This window comes from Caenorhabditis remanei, chromosome IV, assembly GCF_010183535.1.
Source record: "Caenorhabditis remanei strain PX506 chromosome IV, whole genome shotgun sequence".
Lineage (NCBI taxonomy): Eukaryota > Metazoa > Nematoda > Chromadorea > Rhabditida > Rhabditidae > Caenorhabditis > Caenorhabditis remanei.
The window spans coordinates 1,947,343-1,969,478 of NC_071331.1; the positions used below are offsets into that span (position 1 = coordinate 1,947,343).

The window sequence follows — 22,136 nt, forward strand, 5'->3', positions numbered from 1 at the left end:
ATGAAACTTGTTCGAAAGTATCACATGATACCGTATGAAGAGGGTGCCCCTCTCGAGTCGGGTCGTCGATTTCTTGAAAAGATTTTGAATGACAAGTCTCTTGATGAGGTAGCCAAGTGTAGATTTTTCCAAGATATTTTGTACAAGATAAAACATAATATGCACCTTGCTATTGTGAACAGTGACATGTTTGATATTGTTCGTGAAAATTTTCAACGACATACCAAGACACCAAAACCTACTCCCTATTCATCTCCGAAATACAAGCCTAACAATGATGACTATCCGAATGATGATTTAGACAATCTAATTTGGGATAACTATGGTATGCCCGAGTATTCACCACCAGAATCTTACCATCCACCATCACGTCACTCATCTCCATTGCCTCCACCACCTCCTCCTCCACCCCCGCCGGGTCCACCACCTGTCCTTGCTCCAGCTCCTAGAGGAGAACGAGTAGGTGGAAAAATGTCAAAACCAGGGATCCATCATAGGGGTGTATCAGAATTTCAAAACATTGTGAGATTGGCTGCCGAAAGATTTGTTGACCGAAGAAACCGTCAAAATATACCTATGCCTCCACCACCTCCTCCACTTCCACCAAGACCTATTGTCCCGAGAGAGGAAAAGACTAGTGGGAAGATGGTCAAACAACCTGTGCGGGAAAGAGGTGTGTCAGAATTTCAAAACTATGTAAAATTGGCCTCGGCCAGAATGGCAGAAAAAAGAGAACGTAGAATGCGCCTACCCGATGCACCAAAAATGGAGGTTGAAGAAGAAATCAAGGAAGAATTGCCCTCAAAACCCGGAACACATATCAATAGGAGAGATAGCAAACCCGAGACTCAACAGAAGCATAAGCGAGAAAAAAGTGTTGCTGCTGAACGAAAACAAGTTAACAAGATAATAGCAGAAAACACTCGAGGTGTGCCAAAAGTTTTGCAGACTAGTGGAAGCTCGAATCTCGGTGTCAAGTTGGAACCCCACATTAAGCAAGAACGAAATATCAAACAGGAACCCAATATCAAGCAGGAGCGAAATATCAAACAGGAACGTAACATTAAGCAAGAACCAATAAAGAAGGAAATTAAACAGGAGATCAAAAAGGAGATCAGGAAAGAGATAAAGCAGGAGATTAAACAGGAGCCGGTAAAGAGAAAGATCAAGACGGAGATTAAACAAGAACCCCCAGAACGAAAAATTAAGACGGAAAATAAACCAGGATTTCGCGTCAAGGAAGAACCTAGTAGTGGATTCAGAAGACGAACAAAAGGAGAAGGTGTCGCCCCAAAAGGATCAAGAATTTACTGTCGTCTTTGGAAAATGTAATGTATAAAAGTGAGTCAGATATTCACACCCATAGCTCAAAGATGACGTCTACCCGTGTTAAAGCAGCTATTAAGGATGCTTATACCAATCCGAAAAATCCATCTGCATTCACTTCTGTAGCCAATATTCACAAATTTCTCAAGCCAAAGTTCAAATCTTTAACGTATGAACAAGTTGAGAAAGTTTTGGAAGATTTGGAATCATTCACACTACACAGACCAACCCGAAAACGATTTCCACGTCTAAAAACACTAGCCTCTGGACTCTTCACTGATCTTCAAGCAGATTTGGTGGACATGAGTAAATACAAAAAGACTAACAATAACACTACATTTTTATTGACAGTCATCGATATTTACTCTAGACGATTATATGTTAGATCATTGAAGAATAAAGGTGGTGTAGAGGTATCCAAGGCCTTGAGTGAGATATTCAAAGAAATTGGTACATCACCCATGAGTGTGTACACTGATGAGGGAAAGGAGTTTTACAATACCAATGTCAAGACTCTGTTCAAAGAGACAGGTGTCTCTTTGATATCCACAAAAAGTGAATTGAAATGTGCGGTAATTGAGCGGGCAAATAGGACTCTGAAGACTCGATTGGCAAAGTACATGACCCAGAAATATGGCTACAAATATATCGATGTGTTACAAAAGATTGTGAAAGGAATCAACAACACTCTTAACCGTGGAATTGGGAAAAAACCAGTGGATGTGAAGCGTGGAGATTTTATGGTACCATTACCAGAAGATGTTGAAAAACGTACAAAGTTTCAAGTTGGTGACCACGTTCGAATATCGGCAAAACGACAAATTTTCGATAAGGGATATGATCAAGGCTGGACGACTGAAGTTTTCATTGTGAATAAGGTTCTATACAGAAAACCAATTGTTTACAACCTTTTGGACACTAACGGAGAGGAGATTGAAGGAATCTTTTACGGCCGAGAGCTCACAAAGTGTACATATGGACGAGATGACTTGTATCGGATCGAGAAGGTGTTGGACACGCGAATACACAAAGGAAAGAAGCAAAGTAGGGTTAAATGGTCCGGGTATCCAGATTCTTTTTCTAGCTGGGTAGACTCTGACTCTCTTGTTAATTTATAATTGTATTGTTTATTATTGTTCATTATTGTTTATTATTTGAATAAAAAAATCACTGGTCATAAAATGGATAATCATCAATTAACAGAGTATTAGTAGGTAGTTGGCCGAAAGGGGTGACAACTCCATGAATATCGTAGTGGCCCTTATCCATCTTTGGATTGACTCTCTTGTCGGTGACACATGTCCACAGCCCATCCAACGCGTTGTCTCCTCGTTTGAACGTCATCATTTTTGCGACGAGCGGCTCCGAAATTCCCTCAGAAATGAAGTCGTTCATCTGTAAGAATAAAAATTAGACGTTTTTTTCTCAAGTTTTGACTTACCGTCTCCTTCATGGTGTTAAATGATATGGCTTCCGAGTTTTTCGATGTGAGACTAACCCCCTTGGCCTTGACTGAATAGGTGCTCGCTCCTTGCTCATCCTCCATCCTCAACGCATACATTTTGGGTGCCATCACCACTACTTCCTTCAATTTTCTTCCTGCAGGTATCTCATCAGTAAGGAAACCCAGCTGCTCGCCTCTCATTGATTCTAACTTGTTTTCTCCAACATTCTCCTTGTAGATTACTGAATCGGTGTCACAGTAAATCATGTTTTCGATTCCGGCCTTTTCCATGGCCTGGGTGAGACGCAGACGGGCAGCACTTGTGGTCTGAGCGGTTATTGCCAGATTGGTGAATCCTCCCGGTAGTAGAGCCTCTTTCTTTGGTCGTCTCGAGAGAAAGTATTTTTTCGTACCGAAAGGAATCATGTTAACTGGCTCGTACTTTGGGTCATTCAAAAACTTTGTCATTCCCACAGCATCGGACAGACGGATCAACTTTGTTTCGACTTTGTCGGGATTTTGAGCGAATTTACCTGAAAAAATCAAAATTAGTAAAAACATACGAAATTAAAATTACTTACCCCAGGCAGAATTCAAAAACAGCTTTGCAAGACTCCTCATGGCTTTGTTGACCTTGATTTTTGTTGGATCCAACTGAACACCGTCCATATCCCATATTTTTTTGATGTAGGCATCCTTTTCGTCGTCAGTCATATCTGGTCTTGGCCATCCGCTACTCTCATGTTTCATCTTGAGGAGAGGTTTGATGTAGTCCGCGAAGAATCCTCAAGCAACCCATCTATCCCAGTGCCAAATTTCGTGATATCTCAAAACCTTGTAGCCCTTGCTAATGGCATAATTCAGTTCGTCAGTACACCAAACACCTGTCAGGTACCGTTCAGAAACCTTTGTGTGTGTACAAGGACTACTAATGTTCTGGCTCTCTCCACAAGTCCGACACAGCACAAACATTAGTTTTTGACTAATCTTCTGAGGAAGGAACCCGATTTCGGCATTGGGCTCAGGAAGAACATCACAATAAACAAGTCCACGATATGTGAGAGGGTCTTCAGGTTTTGGAAATTCAGCACTAGTTATTCGAGGATTTCCAAAGGGATATGCAGTACCTCCAGCATTGAGGTATGGGTAGAGACTTGTGAAGTCCAAATAGTTGAGAAGTGAAGTTGTCGTAGCCTGTGTAATTGACCGAAAAGCTTGAGTCCTTCCACCATAGAGAGCCTCACGAGGAATGAGTCGATGAGTATATCGGCAGAGTTTGAAGAATTTGTGCATCTCTGGGTCATTGGCCATTTCCTTCCTAATTTCACACTCCCACTTGGTATGGACCGTGTAGCCTTCAGCACGAAGTTCACCCTCTCGTCGTAGTGTCTCGGCAAGCAAACTTCCCATTTTTCTGTTTTTGTTTACAGGAGAAAACTTTTCGCCAATGGGGTGACACTTTGAACATCCGTGATACAGACAACCGTAAATTTCATAAATTTCACGAGTCTCTGGGTTGTAGGCATCCAAATAATATTTACGTCCATTTGCATCGATGCAGTGTTCACCTCCACGGAGCTTGTACTTTAACTTTAGACCAGGATTCTTCTTCTCAAGCCATTGGATGTACTTCAAAGCAAGGACCAAGTTGTTGCCTCCTCCATATCCCTCCTCAGGAACATACCCAACCTCTCCCTGTTTAATGTATTCGTGCTTGAGCACAAACATTACATAGGAGGCAAGAGTACACCCTTGGATAATAGGATTCCATCCATTGAAAGTAGATTCGCACATCTGCAAAAATACAAAATTAGTATTGAAAATAGTACTGACACAGTATGAGAGGTACCCCTATGCACACACACACGCATGTCTACGGTAGGACTATGTAGTATAGGGGGGGAAACACTACCTTTTTCTCGAAAAGGTAGTGGTTTTTTCACATTTTACAAATTGTGTACATTTCAAAACTAATTGTATACATTTAGTTTTGAATTGTGAACATTTAGTTGACAAATTGTGTGCAATTGATTGGCAATTTGACACTCTCTATAAAACTACGATATTTTTGGGGTAGTGGCTAGGATTGGTATATGTGTGCATAGAGGGGGGTCCACCTGTGTGTCACCTCGGGGTATATGCGGTAAAATTGTGTTTTTTTCGTAGAAAACTAGGTATTTCGGTAAAAAGTACAGAAAAATAGGTGGATTTTTGTAGTTTCAGGGTGGGTATATGGCTGTGTGTAGTAGGGTACCCATGTGTAGGGTATGAATATGTGTATGTATTCTCATCCTCATGGTTTTTTTACTAAAACATTTAATATGCAATTCATTCACTAATTGTGCACTTTTAGTTTTGAATTGTGAACATTTAGTTTTGAATTGTGAACAATTAGTTTTGAATTTTGCACTTTTAGTTGACAAATTGTATACATTTGTTTTTAGCTTGACATTCTCTATAAAACTTTGATATCATTGGGATATAGGATAGGTATATGTGTGCATAGAGGGGTCCACCTGTGTGTCAGCTAAGGGGTATCTGCGGAAAAATGGTGTTTTCATAGAAAATTGGGTAAAAGTATAGGAAAATATATGAATTTTTGTAGTTTGAGGGTATAGTTGTGTGTAGTAGGGTACCCCGGTCTGATTATGTTCTAACTAGTAGATTAGTCTATTTTTTCAAAAGTATTGTATGATTTTTGTAGTTTCAAAGTATATGTGTGTCATGGAGGGGGCATCTCAACTATGGGGGTATATGTGTTGTAAAATTGTGTGTATTCACTATTTTTTCGAAAGCATAGTAGAATTTTTGTAGTTTCAAGATATGTGTGTGTGTGTGTCATTGAGTGACTATGTTGACTATGGGATATATGTGCTGTAAAATTGTGTGTATTCACTATTTTTTTGACAGGGTAGTATGATTTTTGTAGTTTGAGGGTGCGTGTGTGTGGGACTCAAGAGTATGCTGACTATAAGGGGTATATTGGAACAAACTTAGGTGTTTAAAAAATCACTAACCTCATTGAAAGCCACCAGGGTTAGCCTCAGAATTCGGACATCAGACAAGCAATATTGTTCCATCTCCGTGTACAAATCAAACGGTGTGTTGTAGTTCTCCTCGTACCACTCTTCAAATTCTTCTCTTTTGGACGTACCCATGAAATCAGGGCTGTAGTACTCTTTGGGTGGCAGTGTTGTGAGTACTTTGTCGTAGTTGTCAGGATGGTTGTATAGATAGGGGAAGTACCCTTTTGCTTCTCCGGTCAATCCAAATGCACTGGGCATCTTTGCTAGACCCATTTGAAGATATTGAAGTGAGTCTCGGAAGTGTATCCTCTGCTTTTTGTATGTGAACTCGGCACTGATGAATGTTTTTCCGTTCATGATGAAGCTCGGTGGTGTTGCCTCAGGTCCAGCTAGTCTATCCATTTCTGCCATCACCATAACGTGGTCATATCTTCCACCATTATGAGCGATGACATATGCTCCGTTGGCTCTTGGATCCGTCATCAGAAATTTGCAGAATTTGGTCAAAGTCTTACTTTTCTCTTCTGGTTCAGACTCATCGTAGCTACATTCTGAGTCACTATCGGATTCCTCTTCCGCTTCCTCTTCCTCTTCCTCTCCGGCAAATTGATGGTCGTTATCCTCCTCCTCCTCATCATCCTTATAACTGAATATTATTGGTTCTTTCCACGATTTTTCAACAGGTTTTGATTTTCGCTGATCAGTATTAGCTAGAGACTTGTATTAGTCGTTTTTAAGGGTTAGTGTTTTGTTAGTGCGTGAAGTAGTAAGCTTTAATGTGTAAACGTTGTTTATTGGGTAGTGGTTGGACATGGGTGTTAGAAGATATTTGATTTTAATCAGAAAAAATTATAAGATTGGGTTACAGTGTGAAATATAGCGGCTAGATAGGAAACATAATAGAGGACTCGGAAAGCGTGAATAGTACTAGTAAAAATAGTTTCGTGGGTTTGTGTGTAGAATTTTGAGGAATGATGGAGTTAATACATAGAATGTTGGTGGCTAGTAAAAGTTATAGAGAGAATTCGGTAACAAAATAATAATATAGCTGAAAAAAGGGTAGTCTTTTGTTGTTTGGATGAAAAGTCCAGATGGAAAAATAGAGACGTGGGTCAGTTGATGTGGGTAGATAGGGGGTTTAACGACTCATGGATTGTTTAGGTAAGTCTTGGAAATTTAGTGGACTCTCTCTTTTTATTTATGGCAAACCAAAAACGTGTTGTGAAACAGACATGTGGACACTTTCGATATTCCGGTGTTCTGGCGTACCGCATACAATTTGAGCAACTGAAAAAAAGATTGTTTTGCGGAAGAGGAAAAGGGAAAGCTTACAAGAAAAATTTTTTACAGTTGGGTAGAGCATGTCCCGAAGTACATTTGAGGTGTCTGTCAAAGCAATCATGTCCGGGAAAGTCGATATTGCAGTCATCACAGTGAATTTTTATGGCCGGTTCGGGCTTACAGTTGGTGAACCCACACCACCAACACTTAGCTTTGCATTTTTCGGAGTGGTGCTTACCAGCCCAGGTGGAGCATTTGTAGCAAAACCTGAAAAAAAAGATTATTTGGCATACACAAGAAAAAAAAAGTTACCTTGATGGTTTTCCACTCTTGGTATGTGTCACGTATTCATAGTGTCCCTTGTAGTGGAAGAGGCCAATGAATCCTTGTCCTTTCTCGTTATAGTGTGCTTCCTCAGTGAGAACAGTGTCACGGCCTTTGAGTGACCATAGGGTGATCTGATAGTCTTCAAGGTAAGCAGCCAAAACCTCCAAATCCTCTCGTCCATGTTCTTCTTGATCAGGATCCAACTGTGCCTCTTCGAGAAAATTTCTAGCCATCTTTAGTTGTTCTTTCGCTCGAAAAGCTTCGGAGCAATCTTTCCTTGTAAGATTGGAGAGTTTTTTCCTGATGTCAATCTTTTCCACCTCACTGGTTCTTGGGTTAGATGAATCGGAGACGAGTTTTCCAAGACATAGAGCCTTCACCATACAATGACTGTCACCTGATACACGTGTACGTTTCTCTCCAAAGTGATGTAGTAGGATCGTTTCCCTCATTTTCTCCACAGCTCGAAAATTGTTTGTCGTATCCCCATCAGAATTTAGCGCCGCAAGTGCACTGATCTTACATCTTTCCTTTTGACTTGATTCATTGTCTTCTTGAGCAAATTGAAGTTGATGGCCTTGGGGTCTTTTCTGTACATAAAAAGTATCAGAAAATTAAAGTGTTCTGGAAAATCAACTCACCACACATTTGACATGTTTCTCTCCGGCTTTTCTCTGTCTTGGAATTGCTCGAGATTGGAAATCAGATAATCTCTCCCCTAGATAACAAGATTGGGTCACTTGACTTTCATATGGTGGTGGTGGATAGTCAGAAGCATTGGTTCCATCACTAAAATTCTTGGGTGGATAGGAAAAATCCAAACATTTCAACACAGGAAGAGCAAAAGCTGGTTTATTTTTACTTGAATAAAATGCTTCATCGCCACCTATTTCTTCTCCATCAGTCACATCGTTGTCATTGTCTGTAGAATTTTTTCTAAATATTTCGCGAAAAGTTTCAAAACTTACATTGGCTGGTTTCATCGATTCGTGTGGATCCATCAATTTTTCCGGCGTTTTCAATAATACCAGGAATCGAAAGACATTTTATAGGGGTACTAGTCATCAACGCAGGACCGATATCATTAACATCAAGAGGTTTTTGGTCATTTAGATTGTTGAATAGAGCGCTTGTGGGTAGTTGGGAGCAGAGTTTCATAGTATCGACACGGGAAAGTTTTGTAGCATTTTGAGGAAAGTCATCAAAGGAACAATCAGCTGGGTTCTGACAAAGAGCCATAGCCTCGGCATGAGTACGTTTTGTAGCACCATAAGGAAATTCGTCAAAAGAATCAGACATTTTTCAAGACACGACTGATCAAGAGCTTTGAAAGATGTTGAAATGAAGTTTTCTCTGTCCAGGTACCGTATTCACCTAATCCGCCCACTTTTTTACACATCATATGAGAGACCAGTGCATGTTACGTAATAGTATCAGTTGTCGAGCATTGAAACTTGGGATGAATGATTCACTTAACTAAGTTACATCAGTATTGTGAATAGTTGTTCATTAGGTATCTGGTATAGCGAAATTTTAACAATGAATCGGAGAAAGTATGAAAAAAGCAGACTTCCGATACAAATTTTTGGGTGAGTACTTTAAACCTTGAGAGGTGCAGAAAAGGTTTATTCCTAATGTTCTATGATAGAAGTTTCTGTATTTTTGTAAGTGTGAGTTTTTCGCAGATATCGAAAACAAACCGAAAACTTATTATTCTCATAAGAATATCAAGTTGTTTTTTCGAATAATTTATATTTCATATGTTTTTTCAGACCATGAAGATCGATGCGACAAGCAGATTCAGACAGTTTCTTGATGAGGAGATCTATAGAACTGTGGTCAGACGGAATCAAGAACATCAAAAGCATCCATATCATTTTGATTTCCACGGGCTGACAAGAAAAAGTGCAGAATGGTATATTGGTATGCCACTCCTGGGATAATCGACCTAAAATCAAACCTCATCTTATGGAAATGCTCAACAAGCGTTCAAGATGCTCACTTGAGCCAGAAAAGCACAATGATAGGGTTCTCAGACTGATAATCTGCTAAGTACAAGATTCTTTGAGTACGTTGTCTCTTATTGGTTTTGATGAAACAATCAAAAATGTGTGGTCCACGCATTTCTGATAGAAACATTACATGTATCGTCTGTATTATTGCTTGACTCGCCAGTAAATTGTTATTCTTTGACTCATTAGTAATTGTTAATGTCTTTTCTTTGGGTTGTTTCAGTGCATTATACTTTCTTCGATTCTTTTTCCAATATATTTTGCAGGATAGTTTTTAGAGCCTTTTCTAATTAGGCCCCGTCCCTTTTGTAAATCCTTAGTGAAGCATTGGATTCTCCAAGACCTCATTCTTTCATTTTGTTGGCGTCGATGTCAGCCGCTTTTTCTGGAGCTCTTTCTAACTCTAGCTATGTGCCGAAAACCCCACTCAAAAACCCCAACAAATTCGAACAACGAACCACTGGTAAATGGAAACGTTCAATTGAAGAGTCACATCCTGGAGCTAATCCAATCAAGCGAGCTTCAACACAAAATTCTGGAGAAGTCGAGGGACAGTCATCTGGAGACAATGCGACGAGCGGAACATTGCATGACGCTGCTCAGGCTCGTAAAGTAAGTCATACATTCCTCATACCATACACTAATTTTTCTTAATTTTCAGGATTATCTTGAAAGCAAAGCTACGGGAGTAGAGCTGCCAACCGAAGAGTCTGCCAAATTGGATCCGAAGTTTGCATTTGGAGAATCTACACTTATCATTCACATGTGTACCAAATGTCGCACTGCAAGTCGTATTTTGGACTGTATTGATATGGGAAATGGAGACAACGGTCTGGTCATCAATCTCTGCACAATTTGTCGCGCCTTGTTCAACACTCAACGCCGCATCAAATTCTTCCAACACGAACTCGCTTGCATCAAACGTCGTCAAATCCAATAATTTTCTTCCAATGTTATGCTCTACATATTCGTAGCCAACCCAATTATCTATGTTTCCCACCAAATTTTCAATTGTTTTCTTTTTCTGACAATAACTCTGTGGTCACTTATTATTCAAAAATAAATTAACAAGTTCCAATAGATCATATGTTCAAGTCTAATCATGATTATGTAACATACACCAAGGTTTTTATGAGCGAACAACAGACACTCTCTTTTCATCAGTGTATTACTTCTGGAGTAATACAGTGTGGCTGTCGCACTAGGTTGATCATGGTTATGCAATACACGCCAAGATTTTATGAGCGAGCAACAGACACTACTTTTTTTCATCCGCACTAATCGAATCATGGCTATGTAACATGCCCCAAGACCAATCTAGAAAATAGGAAACCACAGTATATGTACAGCTCTACAATGAATAAATGTCATCCCTAGTAGAATACTCATGCACTCTAAAAATGTGGTTCCTTAAAGAAAATCAGACCTGAACTAGCAAAAACATACATTTTCACTTGAAATTATGAATTGTGCACAATCGAGTTCTTAGTCAAAGAAATTTTTTCTGTGAAAAAGAATTCTGAGAATGTTTTTTGAAGCAACTTTCTCATAGTCTTTGAGGTATCCTCTCTATATCTTTGTGCAAATCTTGGACTGCAAATACCAACTGTTGTTTATGACAATTGGATAAATCAGCTGTGTGGTAGTAAGAAGGATATCCAAGAAAAAGAGCCGACATGAGGTAAATAGCACCAGAAGGGTCACTCTGTGTGTATTAGATTTTTTTTTTGCGGTAATTCTGGATGTTGAGTAAGAATTGTGATGGGAAAATTTAAAAATTAAGCATTGTGTGGGAAAATTCAAAAAGAATTAACACACAATGATGGAATACTATTTGAAAAAAAAAACAGATGACAATTGAAAAAATATCACAATCAAGGAACAGATTAGTCAAAAAGCAAATTGACAAACATTCGAAAAAAATTGGCAGGGAAAGTTTGAAAAAATTTGAAAAGAATTTGAAAAAATTTAAAAAAAATTGGCGGGAAGAAGTGTGAACATTTTTTGAAACTTCGAAATTTTTGTAATTTGAAAAATTTTGAATCTTTGAAAAATTTTGAAATTTGAAAAATTTTGAATCTTTGAAAAAAAATTGAAATTTGGATAAATTTTGAATCTTTGAAAAAATTTGAAATTTGAATTTGAATCTTTGAAAAATTTTGAATCTTTGAAAAATTTTGAATCTTTGAAAAATTTTGAATCTTTGAAAAAATTTTGAAATTGGAAAAATGTTGAATCTTTGAAAAATTTGAAATTTGAATTTGAATCTTTTGAAAAATTTTGAATCTTTGAAAAATTTTTGAATCTTTGAAAAATTTTGAATCTTTGAAAAAAAATTTGAAATTTTTTTTTTTTGATTTCACCCGAGATCGAACCTACCCTCTCCCTCCCCTCACCCTCACCTTCCACCATCCACCCTCCGCGCAACAGCTGACGCCCACATCTTCACCCTCTCCCTCCTGGAGGGGAGGGTGAGATTATCCCAACCTACTACTGATTTCTCTGCTGGTGAATGCACGGTTTCAGCACTGGCTTTTCGACTGTTTCAACAACTGGATTTCATTTCTAAAGTTTTTATTTGTGCGCTTTGAATTCAGGATTTCCTGTACACTTGTGACCTTATTACATTTTAGAGGTGCACTGAATTGCAATAAATCTTGTCAATAAATTACTTTTTGAATACATATCTATTAATGGGTATTTATTTTTAGTCTGAAGCGAGTTTTTTTTTGTTTTTAGTGTTAGTAGCCTGTTACATCCGTTGGTGTAAAAATAACTTCATCAGGCAACTTGCTTTGTGAGATCTTTCTTCCTGTCTCAAACGTTTATGTAAAATTGTATTAGTTTCAGTTTCAACTAATGCATGTTTCCATTGTTATGTTAGTACTGAAGTGCTATGGGAAGTGAAGCAAATGCTAAAATATTCAAGAGGATTATGTCAAGCCTCAGAAGCAGAAAAAAACATTTTTGAATTTCAAGAAAATTATTACAACATCGCCCATTGAATTGTATGAAATTATAATTTTAGTGATACAAAACTTTTACAAAGTGTGTGAAACTGAAAACCCGTAATATGGTAAATATTCCCTAAATCTTTTTTAGCTGTCTCATTTACTCCGTTCCCCCTATGTGAAAAGAGGAGACTTTCTCTGACGCCGTGCGGTAAAAAGTTGCGTGGCTGCAAACGTGCTCTTTTGAGACTGACATTTGAGGGTGTCATGGTATGTTCAGTATTTGCAGAATGGTTATGTACGTCGAGTACTTTTTCCAACATTCCACTAAAAAAGTATGTTTCAGAACATCTTTAAATAAATAAATTTATTGACAAATAGAATATCAGAGAAAAAAAAACATTAAGAAAGGGGGAGACTAGATACATCCCTCACGAGATGGACTAGTAACATATGAAGGAAAATGTGAGAGAATTGGGATAAGGGGTAAAATAACCGGGAGAAAATTAATGAAGTTAGCAAGTTAAGAGAAGAAAACCGGGGGAAAACAGGAAATTAATTGAAATACTAAAAACGGGTAATAGAGGAGTTAAGGAGGGTTTCGAATTTAGATGGAGGGAGGAATTGGGGGACATCTTTATTCCGATTGAATTATTCTAATATTTAATAATCCTCGAACTGAGCTATCTGAGGGTTTTAACATATTACTGTTCACAAATAAGATAGAACTTTTGTCTTAAAACTTTTCTTTGAATTTGAAGTTCTTTTCAGAAGTCTTACATCTCTTTTTTTACTTAAAAATACCGTTTTTTCTCACACTACGCTTTTTTCTTTCAGAATTGGTATCAACTGGACAGATGAGAGTACACAGACATAATGAAACAATAGTCACAAATAAACAATGAATTCATGCACCCGCTGAAGTCAAAAGATTGATGCAAACAAACCTTTTCAGTAGAAACTTCCTATCTGAAACGTCAAAATTTTTTTTGAAATTATTTCTACTTTCATGTTATCCTGAAATCGTGTGTCAGGTTACACGACAATGGTTTTAAAAACTAGAAACATTTAATGGTGCTCGAGATAGCGAACAAAAACTGTTTCCAATTTGAGTTATTCAGGTGATTTGTTTCAACTAATAGTAAGAATTCTTTCTTTTTTTTTCTATTTGATGTACTGACCAAACTATAAATTCCTACACAAAAAATCCTCACTGTTCATAAAAACGCTGCCCTGAAACCATGCACTGAATAAATAAATAGAATGTTTGGAATTTGGGAGTCGGTTGCTTTTTAAAAATATTTTTGTTTCATGATATTTTTAAGTTAGAATAGCCTTCCATAAATGTACGAATTACGTCGAAGATCGAGTACTTAAACATATTTAATTTCACCGTAATAGAATATACCTACTTTCAAAAACAGTAAGTTTTTAGCATCGTTAATAATAACAGCTTTTGCTTTACTGATTATGTGCAAGTATACAGAAATCTGAAAAAAACGAACAACAATTTACAGTCTACTTTCAAACCGACCGTCAGAAACAGTAACCATCGAACAGATCAAAAGCAAATTGTCCTGAATGCAGGGTCACTGAAATTTTCACCAAAACAGACGGTTACTATTAAAAAGATAGTTTTTAAAGGTCCAATTACAACCCTTATGTCAAAGATACCAACCTCTCCATCTTTTGAAAAAACTGAACCACCATGAGTGGTGATTCCAATAGTAACAACAGTTTCAAACAGTTCTTTTGATATGTTCTTTTATTTTTACAGATATTATGAAGAGGAAAATATGTGGCCATTGTTTTGTGCTGAAAAACTACGAAACTTAATAATAGCTGACCTATCGAGCTTCAAAATAATTTATCTTGTTGCAACCGTTATTTTCTTTGTCCAAAGTCTAAAATTTGCAAAAATCTTTTTCGTTATTCCATCTGAGTCCAAAAACCGATATTTTTTAGTTTCTTTTTTTACAGCTCCAACTAGTCCACTGTTTTTACAACTATTTATATCAATTTCTCTTGGCCCGGCCCGGCCCGGTCGGCCCGGATTCAAAAATGGGTACCCATTTTTACCAATTTTTTTTTGAAATTTTTCGAAAAAAAGAGTAAAAATGCTTAAATTATCATACATATTCACATTTTGATTCAATTTTAAATGTATATTCGAAAACTATACTTTTTTCAAAAAAGTTCAAAAAATTTCCAAAAATTTCCAAAAAAAAAGTTAAAAAACAAAAAATGTTTTGAAAAAATGTTTCAAAACGGGCCGAGCGGGCCGGGCCGGGCCGAGATTTTTCCTGATTTTGGCCCGGCCCGTGACAAGTCTGGTTTTCGTGAAACTAGAAAACTGTATTACAACACAATCCCATGTTATTTTCAAATGAGCACTTTTTGTACGAACGACAGACCGTTAGTTTTGAGAAAAATACAATATCGATTGAGTACGCTCATCGTTGTATCAGAAAAAATAGTGATTTCATGAGTAAAATGAACAACATGAAACTGAAAAGTCGTATTTTCAAATTTGAATTCTTTAAATTGGCTAAACTGAAACATACATATCCCGGCTTCGTCAAATTAGAAATTGCATCGGAATGATTCACCTTCTACTACATATAAGTGAAACAGTTGTATTGAAAAATTAAGGCGCACGAAAAAAAAAGTTTCAATAATACACTTTATTGACGTCAGAAATATGGAGCTCTGATACCAATCCACACTAACCAGTGATCTATTAAAGAGTACAAAAGAATTTCGTTTATTTCATTTTATTTTTACAGTTTCTGTTCAACATTAATTTCAGATCTGTCATTTTCGGAGGATTGCTTTGTACTATTTTCTTCTCACCCTTTCCAAATTTCCCCCCTCATCATTTGTTCCCTTTCCATCCGTCTGTTCAAAATTTCGGGAGTGCTTCTTCTTCTTCTTCTTCTTCTTCTTCAACTACATCATCTGCCTTTCGGCTAGCTTCTGCTCTCGGAGCCATATGTGGCAGACAGCTGGAGAGAGGGGGAACGACGAATCGAAAATCAAATTGCAACGAGAAACGGAAAGAAATGACATACAGACATAAGATTTTTCCTGTTTAATGCAATTAATGTAGCAATTAGTGTTTTTTGTTAGTCACTCTAACCGATATTGTCATCAATTGAATATTTACTCTGAATATATGTAATGTTTCAGTTAGCACATTTCGATAAATCGAGATTTACTTTACCAGTAGTCTCGTCTTCGATGAACAGTGTGAGTCAAAATATAGATTACTGTAGTAACAAATTCGCTCGGTCGTTTTTGATAAAACCCTTAACTGTCAGTGCTGGGTATTTCCTGTTTCCATAATTCTTCTTGTTTTCGGTCTATTTTTTAAAAGTGTTTTAATGATAATGTGATAGCAACTTCACTCGAAACATTAAGAACTCCAAACCCGTTAATTTTATTGGAATCTAAAATCGATAAAGCATTATCCCACGAATGTGAAACCTGGTAGAAACGGTAAACCAAAACAGAGAAAACAAGTTAACAAAATTATTTCTACTGTTCCAAGTTGCCCATTTTATTATAAGATAATAGGGAGTCAACAGTAATGCTACGAAGTTGGAGTAAACGTTTTGAGTGACATTCTTCTTGTGAGTAGAAGGTAAGAGAGACGTGGTAACTATAATTTTTGAATTTTTTTATATTGATAACCTGAATGCTCAAGTTTTGGACTTACGAGTAATAAAAGTACATTTATGTAACTGTTAATATCATTGAATTGAAACATGAATTGCGTATTCTTATATCTCGGAACATTGGTCTTCAAGACAAAACTGTCTTCATCTTCTGGGAAAGTTCACTTGGCAAAACAAGGGATCTGGATGGACCATCAGGCTCTTTGATATCTTATCTGGTTCAATAACCAGCTGTAGATAGGAAAGAAGATCACCCCGTACAAAAAAGGTAAATCATTCCGATACAGTGACATTACTCACTCAAAATCTTACTGTTTCTAAATGATTTCTTCTAAATTCAAGATTATTTCAAAATGTTATGTCTCAATCAAAGCAATCGAACCTAAAATAAGTCACGCCTTCTTTCCGTTGTTTTTGATATGATATTGAACGAACTCCCCGAGCTTTTCTAAATATATCCTGAAACGGAAATAAGCGCGGGAACTTCAGTCAGCAAACGCCAAATGCCAAGAAACTTTTTTCGGCAGTAGGTTCGTCGAAATACTAAATTTTTTAACATAGTGGTTTTTAATATTTATGTTTTGAAAGCGTTGAAAAATGATAACATTTGCGAAATATTCCAAGTTTTCCAAAATTTTCAGAATGCAGAGAAAAACTTTCTCCGTTTTTACAAACTGTTTTTTTTTCTCAGCTAAATATCGTCAGCTCGTTAGTCGACAATAATCTAACAAATAATTACATTGTTTCTATGATATTCACTCAAAGGTTCGTATTTTTTTTATATTAGCTCGGCACAATTCTTACAACTGCGCTCCACCGAAATCTCCTTCAGAAATCTTTCTTTTTCTCTGTGTCTCCCGATTTTGCACACAATTTTCTTCGATTTCGGTAGAGCGCGGTTATAAGAAGCGTGCGGAGCTAATACGCTTAATCTATTATTCATGTTTCGAAAACTACATATGCGCTTTGAAAAAGGTTTTGATTAATGTCGTACCAGCACCATGTTGCTCTAAAGTTGTTGCTCTAAATCCTATAAAATACTTTTTAAAATGCTAACTCAATAAACTCCCTCATCTGGTCCCGAAGAATGGGAAATAATACGACTAGTGTTCCAAGTGTACACCAAAAGGTCTGTCAGTTGCTCACTCTGGCATAAGGGGCTCCGTGTACCAGGAAATGTTTTGATGGATGGCGTGACAGCCAACTGGAACAGCTGGAGCCAAGTAAGGCCACCCGGTATCAACAGTATTTGATAATATTGTCAAGTACAAAGTTTCACAATTAGCCGTAGTCGAAGAGGATCACACCCAAATTTGAATAATCAAAGTATAGAATAAGATAAACCGAATTCCAAGGTTAAACGGATGCTGTCGAGTGCAGAACCGACGGTTTTTACTGTTTTCTGTATGAATTGAGATTTCAGGTGACATATCTTCTAGTCAAAAGATATTCAACGACATATGTATGTTTCAAAAGAGTTATTAGTTGTGGCCATTATACTAAAATTATTCATTTGCTCTTCGCCTTGAATGTTTTCGGTTAAACTGCTGAAACTTCTGAATCTTGCCAAATAGGAGCAATGAAACTGTCGTTAGAATATTAAATCCGAACTGTCAGTAAACTTTCAAATTTCTTTCGCATTTAAGGAAATCGTTGTTATTGGCACACGTCATACCATCAGATCATGAATGTGAGAACCTGTTTCGCAATTATGGGAAATCTAACTTGGAAAGCACATCTGCACTTGTAATGGGAATGGCACAACAGATCATGCTTCAGATTTATAGCAGTAGGTCCATCATCTGCTCTTCGGGAAATAAGGAAACTCTCTGGACCAGCTGGATTTTCGGCATCTGGTGTAATAGCCATCTGGAAAACAGAGCAACTACCCAGTACCTAGAGCAGATGTTGAACTAGTCAAGTATAAAATGAAAACCACGAAAAAGTGAAATTGAAACAAATTTCCATAACAACCTGATAGCTTAAAGGTGGACTAAACTCAACTCTGATATTTTCATAGAATAATGTACGGGTACCTGTGAGTTCATTTTCATATCGAAAGAATTTTTAAAATTCGGTCTGAAACCCGCTGAGAGCGATCGCCGGTGAATTTGGGCATTTCTCTGGCTGGTGAAAATTGGCGTTGTGGCCCAGAAATTCGACTCCGGACGTATGTTCATTTGTTCATTTTCGTGTGTTCATTCTCAAATCGAAAGAATGTTTTATTTCGGTCCAGTTTTTTTCAAGTTTTCGTCATTTTTTCTACCATTTTTGTAGTGTTTCTATCAACTTTCGCCGTTTACTTTGTAAATTATTGAAAGAACACAACAAAAATGAGCGAAAATACCGACAAAAGTTGGAAAAAATCAACATGGCCGAAGTCGAACTTCTAGGCCACCGAAATGTCCAAACTCACCGGCAATCGCTCTCAGCGGGTTTCAGACCAATTTTTAAAATTCTTTCGATATGAAAATGATCTCACAGGTACTAATACATTATTCTATGAAAATATCAGAGTTGAGTTTAGTCCACTTTTAATTGTAGCCTAAATCAAGATTATTTTAATAAATATTTCAATACATAGACAGAAAAGGATTTCATCGTTCGAAAAGTCTACTTAAGGTAGTTATAGGTTTTTTGAAACTGCTGAACAATTTTAATTTTTTGGATTTTTAATACTCTGGCTTCTATAGATTTATTTGTGTTAGATAACAACTTGATCAAATGATATTCAAAGACTAAGAATAAAATAATTTCTGTTTAGATGAGTCTTTAATATGTAACATTTCTTGAAGCTGTTGATTCCCTCTGCGTTTAAGGTACTTTCCCAAATATTTTATCTTCAAATGGTCCAAACTTCTGAATCTTATCAAATAGGAGTAATGAAACTGTGCTCGTTGGAATATTGATCCAAACTGTCTTTAAGTTTTGAACACTTCTTTTGCATTAATTTTTTCAGATAATAAATGTGAAAACGTGTTTCCAGTTTATGAGAAATCGAAATGGGAAAGAACATCTCTACTAAGCATTTGTAATTCTGTTCATTCATGGAGACTGTGACATTAGACGGCTGGCGTTCCAGGTGTATACCAGAAGGTCCATCATCTGCTCTCAGTGGAATAAGAAGGCTCTATGGACCAACCGGCTTTTTGGTGTATGATGCAAAAGCCAGCTGGGTCCCGGTGATTTCATTCGTTACCAGGAGCAGGTGGCGGATGAAAAGGGTATGTTACTGGAAATTCGATTGGAATACGTTTCAACGTTAACAATATTTTTCTGAAAAACTGAAAACGGTAAAAGATTTGGACCAACAAGGGAGCTTGTTGAGTAGAAAATACAATCGATAATCGTTTGAAAGTTATACTTTCGTTTTTTGAAGTGCTTCATAGAAATCTGGCGAGAAGTACAGAAAATTTTAAAATATTTCCCCAAAATTTCATTTTTCAAATTCAAATCGAGACTGACTTCTATAGAAATGCATTGAATTTCTCGGGCAATTTGAGAGCTCAAAATGAACTTTTAAGACGTGGGTCTAAAATACTTTTACTTTTCTTAAAAATAATCATATAAAAAATATGATTTACTTTTTCACAGTGGTTAGGTAAACCCTTTTTTCTAAAGCGACGTTCTTTCTTCGCCAAAAAAATTCACTATGCCAGATGTCTATGAAGCAGACTTTGCAAACGGAAAAATAGGTTTCAGATGATGCTCTACCGATCTCCACGGTTAAATTTTTCTAATTTTATCTCCTACTCAAAAAGTTCCTTTGTAAGAAGAGAACTTGAATTTTGATAAAAGAAATAAAAAATTTCAGTTTCTAGTTAGTTGTTTCAGTCTTTATAAATCTCAAAGTATTATTACTAATTTATCGATTTTAAAAACAATTTATTACGAAATTGTTTCTAAAAATATAATGGGATCGGAATTCATCAGAAAAATAGAGTTGCGGCACATTTCTATAATCAATCAGAACTTGCTAAGAGTCTATGACCATTTTTTGTTCCTGTATTGTAACTTCTAAAACCAAAAGGTGTATCTCTCTTATTTATAACGGGAATTTTTATCAAATTCAAGAGAACAGCTGCACTAATCTCCTTCATTGTTTCATCTGGTCCCGGAGACTGGGGAATAAGACGGCTGGCGTTCCAGGTGTACACCAGAAGGTCCATCAGCTGCTCTTCGTGGAATAAGGAGGCTCTATGGACCAGCCGGCTTTGGGGTGTCTGGTGCAATAGCCAGATGGAACTCAGTAAGACATCGACAGATGATGGTTGAGTATATCCAAATTTATGAGACCTTCAAAAAATTAACGGTACTGGTTTACAAAAGTCTGGCAATTCAACAATAGATCGGAAAACTGAAATCATGAAAACTGAATAGTCACTTGTAGGGTTGTTGAAACTGCCAAAGTATATTGATTTTCGGCAGAAAGTCTTTGTCTGTGCAGAGCAGTGTTAGACGTAAACGCGCTCCGTCGCACACTGGTTGGCACGGCGCCAAAAAAGACCTGCCACTGACTTTTACGTGCTTTTTGTCATATCTTTCAATATAAACAGCGACGCGCACGCAACACGACACCGAAAAATTCGAATCTGTTCGTTGCGGACCTTACGCCTTAAGTAAACTGCTGTTTCACCTTGGTTGTTTTAGGGCTCACATTTTTTCGAGGTAATAAGAAAATTGTGTTTATCGAAAAGTTTCAGAAATCGGCTAGAGAGCTGGCTAGGCAACAAAATAGAACTAGCAATTTTTGAATTGTGTCAATTGTTGAAGCAAATCAGATTTGTAATTGAGATCTATTTTATATAAACATTCTGAAACATGAAAAAAGTTATGAAGTTTCAAACATACAGTACCGTGCAGTATATTAGGCCTTTTTCAGTTGAAAATTACCAACTTTGAGAGAGTGTTACGGTACCATTGAATGTCCCAGAAAATAAATGTTGTATATCCCATACAGAACAAATGTAGAGCTCCATTTTTGAAGTTGACAACTTTTTTGTACGGACATCACCTAGCAAGTTATTATACATATCTTCAAAGTAATTTCTTCCTCAAATCGTCCCATTTCAGTGCAAAATTGTGCGATTTATGAGCTGTCCTCATTAAAATGTCCATAACTCTCTCGGGAGTGTCCGTACAAAAAAGTTGTCAACTACAAAATTGGAGCTTTACTGGTGGGACAATCAGTGACATCAAATTTGGTTATATTCAACCGAGAAAAGTCAAATTTTATATCTTATTGCGCGGTACTGTAGTTCTGATTATTTTACAGTTTCTTATTCTCGGTTTAAAAAATCTCATATCGTGTCTCACTAATTATATTCGGATTTAAACTCAATCCTACACTCCAAGTCCCTAAACTTAAAAGTTCCCTCTCTCCCCTCACCCTTTCCAAACTTCCCACTCCTCATCATTTCTTCCCTTTTCAATTCGTCTCGCTCGTCTGTTCAGAATTTCTGGAGTGCTTCTTCTTCTTCTTCTTCAACTACATCATCTGCTTTTCGGCTAGCTTCTGCTCTCGGAGCCATATGTGGCAGGCAGCTGGAGAAAGGGGGAACGACGAATCGAGAATCTAATTGCAACGAGAAACGGAAGAAGAAGGAGAAAGGAGGAAAGGAAAATGCGGGAAAAAGATGAGAAGAAAGGAAAATGAGGAGGAGGAGGGGGGATGGTAATGATGGGTGAGAAATGTGTTGAATGGGATCTTTAGGAATAAAGGAAACAAAAGAAGTAGGTGTGTCATGTATGAGAGAACGTATTATAGGAATGATGAAACAGTCTGAAATGGTGAAAATTGAACTAAAACCATAAAATATATTATTTCAGATCATAATATTCATAATTTTTACCAATTCTCTCAATTGTAGCATCATTGATGACTTGAATCAAAAAGCGCTAAACTAAAGATAAATCCGGATCTGGTTTCAATTTTTGATTATTTAGAAAAAAAGAATAGAACAGAGAGCGAAATCAAAAAGTGCCAAAAACTGCCTTTTTGTGGTAAAAAGCTCCATAAAATGGTCGAATTTGGGTAAAATTTAGTTGTTTTTGGAAAACAACTGAAATTTTTCATGCTGATAGACGGAAGA

The 22,136-nt window shown here is 37.0% G+C and overlaps 1 protein-coding gene across 1 annotated transcript; it reads left to right on the top strand.

Annotated features, from left to right (window-relative positions):
• Positions 1-9,785: 9,785 nt before the first annotated feature.
• Positions 9,786-10,356, top strand: GCK72_012248 (uncharacterized protein; the record flags this gene model as incomplete). Its single annotated transcript, XM_003092718.2, has 2 exons — positions 9,786-10,028; positions 10,078-10,356. 2 exons carry the CDS (start codon positions 9,786-9,788, stop codon positions 10,354-10,356), a joined length of 522 nt encoding a protein of 173 aa, XP_003092766.2.
• Positions 10,357-22,136: the final 11,780 nt, after the last annotated feature.